The sequence below is a fragment of the Heterocephalus glaber genome, unplaced genomic scaffold (genome assembly GCF_053883595.1).
Source record: "Heterocephalus glaber isolate CG9 unplaced genomic scaffold, H.glaber_assembly_v1.0 deba00000071, whole genome shotgun sequence".
In the NCBI taxonomy this organism is placed as follows: Eukaryota; Metazoa; Chordata; class Mammalia; order Rodentia; family Bathyergidae; genus Heterocephalus; species Heterocephalus glaber.
In genome coordinates, this window is record NW_028258137.1 from 28,176,683 (window position 1) to 28,187,279 (window position 10,597).

At 47.1% G+C, this 10,597-nt stretch overlaps 1 protein-coding gene across 1 annotated transcript; it reads right to left on the reverse strand.

Annotated features, from left to right (window-relative positions):
- Window positions 1-106: 106 nt before the first annotated feature.
- Window positions 107-8,713, reverse strand: Polr2c (RNA polymerase II subunit C). The gene is made up of 9 exons (XM_004843160.4): window positions 8,538-8,713; window positions 8,347-8,396; window positions 5,880-5,948; window positions 5,676-5,728; window positions 2,336-2,464; window positions 1,906-1,957; window positions 1,530-1,698; window positions 1,330-1,404; window positions 107-785 (listed from the first exon to the last, which is right to left on the reverse strand). The coding sequence occupies exons 1-9, from the start codon at window positions 8,621-8,623 to the stop codon at window positions 641-643; spliced, it is 828 nt and encodes a 275-aa protein (XP_004843217.1). The 5' UTR covers window positions 8,624-8,713; the 3' UTR covers window positions 107-640.
- Between the last annotated feature and the right edge of the window lie 1,884 nt (window positions 8,714-10,597).

The window sequence follows — 10,597 nt, forward strand, 5'->3', positions numbered from 1 at the left end:
TCATTAGGAGAAAGAAATGTGTGGAGGAGCCTTTGCTCCTGCCCACCCCCCACCACCAAACAAAACGATCAGGCTGCTGGCAGGGAAGGAGTTCGAAACTGGTGGGTAGAGAATAAGAGCACCTTTATTTGTGGGAGCAGAAGACAGCCACAGTCCCAAAGTTACTTCTCGAATTAGGGACACTTAGGAATTTCAAGTGCCAGTAGGTTAGCCCTCAGGGAAGGATCAGAGAGCTTACACGCTTCCTGGATAACTAAATCTTAAAACCAGAAACCTCAGATACAGCTGTGAAAACTCTTGAACATAAAGGCTTTAAAGAGCCGGAATGACCTGGAGAAGTCCAGTGGTTCTCAACAAGGAAACAGGACAGCCCCCTACTGGTGTGCTAGGAGTCAGGATGGAAGGGATGCTTTGGGCTCTGAGACCAAGGATGCTAAATGTCTAGTAAAAATCGGCTCTGCTAAACACCAGAGGCATTCCTGGTAATCTATCTGCAACCCCCAGCTAGCTGGTCTTGGTGACCTATTGTGAAACTTGAGCAGCAGCAGTCCAGAGCCCAGTTAACTAAAAGGGCTCAAGAGAGACCTGAAATCCAGCTGCTGCCTTGACTCCCCATTGTGCTTAAACACGCAAGCTGCAGTTAGTTTATGGTTAATACATCGCTCTGGATCTCATGGCTTAACTGAGTCTGTAAATCACTCAACTTCTTCTTCAATCCAGACAGGGCTGAGAGGACAATGGTTTCAGGGCGCAGAGAGCCACAGGATTCCACATTGTAGTAAAACCTAGGAGGCAGGAATGTCGTGAGAGCCCAGCCCACACTTCCCTGCCCTGGGTCTGACTTCATTTCCACAGGGAGCCTGACCTTGGCACAGGGCAGACCTTTCATCTAAAACCACCTATGCAGCGGTCCAAACCACTTTGCAGCTCGAGGACACAGGTACTTCAAACAGGTACTGTTTGAAGTAAATCCTAAAACAATTCTGTATGCAGATGTTCCACACAGGGGACAAAGTAGAAAATCAAACTAGCAGCCTCTCCCTGATACATTCCTTTACATTCTTCATGGTAGAACCCAAACTAGGACCTAAATAGCCTTTTCTTTGGGGGGTCAAGGACAGAACAGGAACAGGGTGGGTTGCTGGAGGCCCCTTCTTTCTCATGGTGACCAAAAGGGAAATGATCACTGGCCTGGGGTGGGCACACACCATAGGTTCCAGTTTGGCAGCTGGTGGGTGAGAACTGGGATGTGAGGAGCTGCCTGATTCAGCCTGCATACAAACCCTACATTCTCACACTGCACCTTCCTGCATGGGACCAGGGTCTTACCTCTCTGGCTTGCCGTTGGGATCATAGGGAGCCTGTGACTCATCCTCATCCAGCTCCGAGTACTCACTCTTTGGCCTGAGGTCAAACACAGGTCAGCACATGGCCACTGCTACTTTCAGAGCCCTGCAATTCAGAGAGCCTGCCCCACCTCATGCACTAGCAGCCCCTTTCAACCCAGCCCCACCAGAGATGGGACCTACCATTCCTCAGGCTTGGGGTACACAGTATGCCTCAGGGCATTGTCTGGATCATATTCAAAAGCCACCCCTGCAGTTGGGTTCCACTTGGCATGCTCCTTGCCAAAGCCCTTTTTGGCATAGGCTCGAAGCCTCAGCTCCTGCCCCTTTCTCAGCTTGACAATGAGGATGTCTGCAGGCAGAGAGAGGTGCGAGTCAGTCAAGGGAAAGAGGGGCCCAGTTCTCCACCTTCCGACCTGGAGTGCTCCAGAAGACCACACGGGGAAAAATGGGTTTAGGGCCACATTACAGAGACCCGGCAGAACGAGGCTGTCTGGTGTGTCTGGCCTATGCAGCCACAACTCAGGAAGATGTCTGCACACCTGCCCTAGCCCCTTACCGTCCTGCTCCACATAATCATTGGGGTCATTGTCTCGGTTCCGGGATGTCACCTGTAGGAGCCCAAACAGAGGCATTTATTAGCCTCTCCCCTCCCAAGTCACCTCTTCTGCACTAGCTCCCAGCACCTCCAACCTGCAATATGTCAACCCAGGGAAAGGATGCTCAGAGGAGGCAGAGGTACCTCCAGGGACTCCATGCTACTCTGACAGCCTTCTCAGTCAACAAGCCTATGGCCTTTAAAAGGGTTCACTGTTGACAGAGGATACACAGGGATCAATGCTGCTCTACCCAAGAATCCAGGATCAGCACTTCTAGTTGGCAGTTTAGAGAAAGCCAACGTCTCACGACAATCCACTCCAGCCAGGCCCACTGGGAGCCAAAAAGGGCAGAGCACAGGCCCTGGGGAGGGAGGGCACTCAGACACTGACCGGAATGACCCGGGGACTGTTGGAAATGAGGTCTCGAGAGGTGACATGCCGTGTCTGGTCTTCGTTGCACCGCACGTCGAGTGTAAACTCTACTGAGCACTCAGGGCAGAACTCTTCACAGGTGCAGTCCTGAGGCAGTGGGGAAACAGGAAGGAGTGCATGAGGAGATGAGGAATTCCAACCAACCCCTGCATCTAGTACCCAGTCCCTTTTTAAGTTCATCATCTGTGGGCTGGGGATTTAGCTCAGTGGTTTCGCTGCCTGCTGCGCAAGCACAAAGACCCGAGTTCGATCCCCAGTACCAAAAAAAAAAAAAAAGTTCATCATCTGTAAAGAGGGCCTGACCACAGTCTCCAGGCTCTTGTGGGCTGTGACAATCTGGAACACTATTCTTATGGGCCACTCCAGCATAGAGACAAACTACATACGCGTTGACACCCACATCCTCTTCTTACCCACTGGCTGGCTGCCAGGCCACCCCAGGAGATACACTGCTACTTTCTCTGGCCTTGGAGTCCCCTTTCTCAGGATCAAGGCTATGACAAGAGGGTCATTCACTATAGACTATGGACTAAGGAGACCACCTTGGGGGAGATAAGCATCCTTAAAATACAGCAGTAGCTGGGCATAGTTGTGCATGCCTTTAATCCCAGCACTCAGGAGGCTGAGGCAGGAGGATCAGTGAGTTCAAGGCCAGCCTGAACAACATAGCAAGACCCTGTCTCAAAAAGCCAAAAATAAAATAAATTATAAAAAGACAGAGAAGAACAGAAAAAAGTAACTTTTAAGTTCTAGAATACTGACTTCTTTAAAAACCTTTCTCTTATGGAAAATCTCATACATGCAGAAAAATAGAAGGGTATATAATATATTGCTACTACATGACCATTACGAAGCTGTCACAATTATCAACATTTGCCATTCTTTAAATAACTGGTTTGGTTTCTTGGCATTATCGGGGCAGAACCCAGGGCTTTGTGTATGTTTGGTAAGTGCTCTATTACTAAGCTGCCTCTCCAGCCTACCAACTGGTTCCTTTTAAAAAAAAATTTGTTCTTTTAAAATTATGAGACACTGGGGCCGGGGATTTAGCTCAGTGGTTCTGCCGCCTACCTTGCAAGTGCGAGGACCCAAGTTCGATCCCCGGTACCAAAAAAAAAAAAACATTATGAGACACAGTCTTACTATGTAGTTCAGGCTGGCCTTGAACACACAGCAATCCTCTGGCCTCTGCCTCCTGAATGCTGGGATTACAGGCATGCACCACCATGCCTGGCTTTACCAACTGACTCTCGAAACAAACTATTCCCACGATAGGAACTCTCTGTGGCAATTTAACTAGGCAAGAAGAGTTACATGGATGTAATCACAAAGACTGCTTTCTCCCTCACACTAGTGAGGAAACCTCAATCTATTCTACATTTAGAGATGATGAGAGAGAAGAACCAATTGCCGGCCACTCTTGGGTATCTGCAGTCTTACCAGGGTGGGATACGACAACCTCTTAATACACAGGAAGGGAAGAATCAAAATATAAGACAGTTAAAATATAAAAAGGTACTCAACCTATAAAATAAAATAGCATGCTGAAAAGAGTCTGTTCAAGATGAAAAGACACTACAGTGCTCTACCAAAAACAAAGACTACAAAGACCTCTAAGAACCAAGAGAAATTTGGCTGCATCACACTCCCACAAACACAAAATAGAGGAATTTTGGAGATACTAGGAAAACTTGGATGTGAACTAAATGTAGATATTACAAATTAATGCTTATTTTCTTATGCATAATAGGGTGGCTATGTGGGACACTATCTTTATTCTCAGAAGATGTGCATGAAAGTACCGAAAAAAGAAGGGTCAGGATTCTGAAACTTACTTTTGAATAGTTCAGCAAAAATTATACCACATGTTAAAAATAATTCAAATGTAACAACATATTAACAACTGGTAACTACACAGGAAGAGTAAATGAGTGTTTATTCTGGTTTTTTAACTTTCTATAGATTCTCAGGGAAAAAAAGCACCATCCTTGTTCAGTAAGTATATTAGAAAGAATTTAATAAAAGGAATTGCTAAGTTGTAGGGCATGCATACCAAATTGTTCTTTTTTTTTTTTGGTACCAGGGACTGAACTCGGGACCTTGTGCTTGTGAGGTAGGCAGCGGCACCACTGAGCTAAATCCCCAGCCCCCCAAATTGTTCTTAATTGACTGTACAATTGTCCCCACCAATATGTGGGGGTTTTTGTTTTGTTTTTTGTGGTACTGGGGATTGAAACCAGGGCCTTTGCACTGAGCTATATCAGAACCCTTTTTAAATTTTTTGAGACAGGGTTTCACTAAGTTGCTCAGGCTGGGCTCAAACTTGCAATCCTCCTGCCTTAGTCACCTATAGTGCTGTTAAGCTTTATTTCTTAGAAACAAAAATCTTGGGGCTGCAGTAGTAGCTCAGTGGTAGAGCACTTGCCTAACAAGGTTGAGGCTCTGGGTTCAATCCCAGCCTAGGAAAGGGACTGGAGATGTGAAACAAATATGGCAAAATGCAAAATGTGACCAATTAGTTAGGTAAAATTTGTAATATTAGCTCCACATTTTCTGTGTGGGTATTTCTCAAAACGAAAACAAAAACAAACCCTATACACATATTTAGAAGACATATCACGTAAGCCACTAGAGATGACATGCCCTTCCTTGGGAATATCAGAAAAAGGCTTGATTCAGTATCACCCAGAGCCATCAAAAGGGCATAGTCTGAGCTGTTATCTAATGCTGCCCTAGTAAAACTAAAAAAGCCCTAGTAAAAGATGAAATTAACCCAATCTCTCCTACTTTCCCCTGTTAACACATCATCAGAGAAAGCAAACCCGATCCTATGGAGAATAAGAGTGGCCATGCTTCAAGAGCCTCCCCTACCGGAAGAGGCATGGATCTGGCAGGCACCTGTACTTAAGTCCCTCAGGTGCTGCTGCTCTAGTGAACAGTTTCCACTCCCTCTGCTCCTTGTTCCCATTGACCCCATCCTGCTGGCTGATTCCTGTCAGCCTGCCAGTCTCATGTTGCTGGAAGAGATGCTCTAGAAAGAAGAGCCCACCAGCCAGTATAAATGGGCATTCAGGTAGATGCCCCCTCTTGTGTGGCTGGCTAACGAGATGCCTTTATGCCTAATCAACCTGAAGCCCCATAAGAACCAAAGACTAGGTCTGCCTCAGGGGCTAGACAATTCCACACTGTCTCCCTAAACTACAACAGAGTCCAAACCAGAAACAAGCTGTCTGGAGAAGTCTCTAAGAAAAGTGAAGTCTCTCCCCACCCCCAAGGTCCACCCACCACACACACATACCCGGGAGTACTGCAGCTTGTCCACAATGTCATCACTAGTGAGGGGAATTAACCCTGTAAGACACAGAAAAGCACTTTACCGAAGTCCCAATACCCAAGCCAACCCACAAACTCACAAGTCCCTTTGGGAGCGAGGAGGGAGGGAGGGAAGCCTAGGCTCAGTACCCATCCTTCAACCTTCCAACACCAGAACACTAGCACTCACCAAGCCTGTGTGCGATGAACTCATCATGAAGGACTGAGGAATTGGCATCAATCTGAACCCAATCGATGGCTACAAATGAAGGAAGCAAAGATGCACAAAGTGATTTAGCCACCAAATTCACCTAAAGACTTACAGCAATGCTCTCAAGATCCTTAGGGAAGAACAGATGCCGGGGCCAGGATGCTGGAGGCTCTGATTTCACTGTGCTAGAACGGACCCCAGGAACCTGCATTTTAACAACCACACACCCACACATGGGACCTCTCCCCACTGCCCAGGTGAATTTACTGCAGAGGGTTCCCTGTACTACACAGAGAAACACTGAGGGAATATCACAGGAGTGGGGACATATATCTTTGAGCTGAGTATTTCTGTAAGAAGCATTTAAATGTGCTACCTGGGCTGGGGATTTAGGTCAGTGGTGCCTCGCCTGCCTTGAAAGAAGGTCCTGAGTTCAATCCCTGGTACCTAAATAAATAAATGTGCTACCTGAGACAATGCCAATCCTAACAAAAACTATGTGGGCACTTAATAACACAAACTCATGCTAAGTTTGTATACATCTGTCTAAGACAAGGTCTCACTAAGTGACTAAGTTGCCCAGGCTGCGTTTGAATTTCTTTCTTTTTTTTTTTTTGGTACCAGGGATTGAACTTGGGACCTTGCACTTGCAAGGCAGGCACAGAAACCACTGAGCTAAACCCCCGGCCCCTAGGTTTGAATTTCTGATCTTTCTGCCTCAGCTTCCTATAGAGCTGGGATTACTAGCAGGTGCTGCCACAACCAGTACCATCCCTCATTTTGTGACACAATGACTATATCACCCAATTTCAAACTTCATTACCATTCCATAATGGATGTTTTGTGAATTCCATCAGTGGGCTAGGCATACTGATATAAAACCCAGTCCCTACCAGCAATGTGCTGGGAGGCCAAGGACTGTACTCTTACACATGCTTGACTTAAATACAAATTTATCCATTCACAAATAAACATCTGCATGTAAACAATGACATTCAGAAATTAATGGGATGGGGGCCCAACTCCTAACTTACAGTGCTTTGTCCTGCTACTCTTCCTCAATCTAAGCAAACACCATGACCCAAGCTATTCTACCTCTTCACTCGTCCCCTGCCCCTGCATGCCTTTACTCTGTTCACTCCCCTAACACCCTCTAAGCCTCCTAAAAATGAAGTTTTATTTACTATCCATGCTGCAGATGTGATCACTCCCTCCCTTTGAACTCTTCCTTCAGATAAGTCTGTCCAGACTTTCTTTTAAGACACCTGTAGGGCTGGGGATTTAGCTCAGTGGCTCCAACGCCTGCCTCGAAAGCGCAAGGACCCAAGTTTGATCCCTGGTACCAAAAAAAAAAAAAAAAAAAGACACCTGTCGTAGTTTGTTTTGCGTCATATTTGTATCATACCTCTACCTCAAGCTTTTGAAAATTCCCGAGGCAGGGTTCTGAGATGCTGTTGCATTCCTAGAGTGGGTACTCAATATCATCTTCAGAAATAAATTTGTAAGAAAAGAGGCATTTAGACTCAGGCTGTCAGGGCTGCACCACTTTACTCATAATGGAACTGAGGCTCAGAGGCACGCAGAGATTTGGCAGAGGTAGGACCAGCATGCCAAGCTGAGCTGAAGATGTGACTGGGATGGTGGAGAAGCACAACATTCTCTTGATCGCTAACCATTCGGTCTGCTTATTTTCTTAAGTCTGATAACTTGACCCACCAGCTATGACTTATATATCCTTTGCCTAACCCAACTCTCTGAGCTGACACTTAGAACACACTTGTAGACTTATACAAGCATAATCAATGTGTAAAACACTTGGAGCAGAGTGGCTAGAACCAGACCAGAAACAGGTCTGCACTCAGCTAGGCACCAAGTGCCCTGTGGCTATGCTTCTCCTGTCCTGCTCCAAGTTTATGTGTGTCACTGTTGTCTGTGGATTCATCTTTCTCCTGCAACTTTACTGTGAGCTCCACCAGGGCTAAACCCCTGTTCTACACAGCAGTGCATTCCCAGTGCCCAGCACCATGCCTGGCACTTAGATGTCCCATTCGCGAAGTGGAAAGAAGAGATTCATAAAAACACATCTATCAGTACTGAACACTCACTAGATGCAAAGCACTTAATACAGATGAGCTCACTTAATCCTCGCCATCACCCATATGCCCTGTTACTTTCTCCTGTTTCCACACAGCCATTAAGTGAAAACTGTCGGACCCAAGTCAGCCCAGGTCTGAACCAACGCTTCTCAGCAAGTACAAACCGTGTAAGGGGGTACCTAAGTGGCCCTCGAGAGCCTGGGAAGCCGGCAGAGGCCACTGCACCAGCAGCACCGGGTCTAATCAGGTCTCAGCACCCCCACCCCCAGACCCCCAACCAAAGACGAAAGGCAGGTGCTCCAAGGTGGCGGCAGGGACTGAGAGGAATAAGAACCTGGCAGGAATCTTACCTATGATGGGGACTTCAGCGATGAAGACCCTCCGAATGGAATTGGCCACCCTGAGGGAGAGACAACCGGCGGCATGGGTCCCGCACCCCGCGCTCCCACGCCAGCCCTGGCACAGGATGGGTGGCTCTGGAAGGACCCCACCTCCACCCCGAACCTGCGGAGCCGCCAGGCGCTTCCCACAGCTGCCTTACGCCAGGTCCGTGTTCTCTATGATAAACTTGACATTCTCGTCGGTTAGCTCAGTGATCCGCACAGTGGGCTGGTTGGCGTACGGCATCTCGCCCCTCCACCTGTGGGCTCCCTGCCTCTGGGCCTACCGAATCCGCCCCGCCGCAGCGACCGGAAGTTGGACAGCGCGGCCCTCTCTGCTTCCGCCGGGACGCGCCGCAGCGCCACCTGCCTCTCGGAGGCTGGGACCGCCCCAGGCCAGCGTTTCTACTTCGCCTGCTTCAAAATTCACCAGGTTCAACCTCCCCCATTCAAGACAGGCTGGCCTTGAACTCACTAAGTAGCACAGGCTGGCCTCGAATTCGGAGTGATCCTCCTGCTTCAATGTCCCAAGTGCAGTTCAACCATCTTGGAAAATAACGAGGCAAAACATATGTTGACATAACAATTAACTTCTAAGACTTCACACTGCAGAAGCATTTGAAAACAAAGATACACGTACAGGGCTGTTTGTTTGCAGGACTGTTAGTAATGGCAAAGGATAAAATTTGTAAGACAATGTTTTTTGATAAGAATCCTGGTTAGAAAAAAAGAGAAAGAGTCCTGGTTAAATATATACACATAGAAATACTATGAAGCCTTTAGAAAGAATGAAGTAAAGCTGTATCTCTATGGAAAAGTAAAAGCATACTTAGCATTGTACGTATACCTTAGCAAAGTAAGCTTGAACTAGAGGTATATAAACTTTTCTATCCAACGTTCATGTCTGGATTGTGTGCTTCTAAAAACTGTAGGAAAAGATACAATGCTCTTCAAAATAATACATCATCTACAGTTCTGTGTACTTGCAGAGGGTGGGAGCTCTTCATCTCTGCATCCTCAGCACCTGGTAGTGTGTACCACATGGGGTGTGTGCTCTACCAAAAAGTAAGGTGTGGTGGCACACACGTGTAATCCCAGTACCCTGAGAGGTTGAGGCAAAAAAATCTCAAATTCAAGCTTGGTCTGGACTAGAGACTTAGTGAGACCCTGTCTCAAAATAAAAAGGAGCTGGTAGCCAGAGATGGTGGTGCGCACCTGTAATCCCAGCACTCAGGAGGCTGAGGCAGGAGGATTCCTGTGAGTTCAAGGCCAGCCTGGGTGGGCTACATAGTGAGACCCTGTCAAAGAAAGAGGGGGAGGGGCTGAGGATGTAGCTCAGTGTGAAGGCCCTGGGTTCAATCCTCAGTACCAGGAAAAAGACTCCTACACAGCTTAGAGAAGGGTTTCAATGGGCCTCTAAAAAGTGGCGGTTGAAATGAGACCCTTAAATAGAAACCAGTAGGTATTACATTTAGAAAAATAATCAGAGAATAAAGAGGAGTTTGTTGTAGCAGGAAGTGATATCTCTTCCAGGTACTAGGGCAGGAGCACTGAAGGGGCCCTTTTCCACTACCCATGCTGTCTCAGTAAATTATGAATTACAGTCAACTAATGAGTGTGAAATGGATGCTATGAAAGAAAAAGGAAAGAATGCAATGGAACATGGAATAGTACTGCAGGAACCTCACAGGGCATTAAGAGACACAAAGAATCTGAGGTACAGAAAGGGCCTAGCAGAAGCCCCACAAGTAGAGATCCGAGGCCCTATTAGTTCCTGACTTCCCCACTGATACTCAGCTGATTTAGGCAGGTCAGGGAAAAGCAGAAGATGGAGTTAGCCAGAAATGCAAAGGGAGTCAATGAGTTAAAGAATGTATCACTGGCGCTAGGCATATAGCTCCTAGGTTCAATCCCCAGAACAAAAAAGGAAAGAAAAAGAAAAGAATGTATCATTGAAGTGGTCAGGGGCAGACAAGACAGCCAAGGGAGCTAATGGTCTTTGAAAGGCCTGTTACCTTCCAGCGACCAATGGGAAGACCTGGGCTCAGAGACCTGGGCAGAGCTGTCATAACTGCCCCTCAGGTACCGCCCCCCTTAGGCAGTGCCAGGGCCAGACCTTAGGTCCCCAGGCTACTAGGTGTAAGCCTCTTCCATAATACATCACCTTCCGCTGGGGTCTTGAATACCTATCTTGGTCTAGATAGAAACTACACAATAGGCA

What these genes read in the sequence shown, in the direction of transcription:
- Polr2c (XM_004843160.4), bottom strand. Translation starts at nt 8,623, where the DNA reads ATGCCGTACGCCAACCAGCCCACTGTGCGGATCACTGAGCTAACCGAC. An exon ending in ATAGAGAACACGGACCTGGC is followed by an intron (nt 8,397 to 8,537) that starts GTAAGGCAGCTG and finishes TCTCTCCCTCAG; the next exon opens with GGTGGCCAATTCCATTCGGA. An exon ending in TGATTATGTGGAGCAGGACG is followed by an intron (nt 1,699 to 1,905) that starts GTAAGGGGCTAG and finishes CTCTGCCTGCAG; the next exon opens with ACATCCTCATTGTCAAGCTG.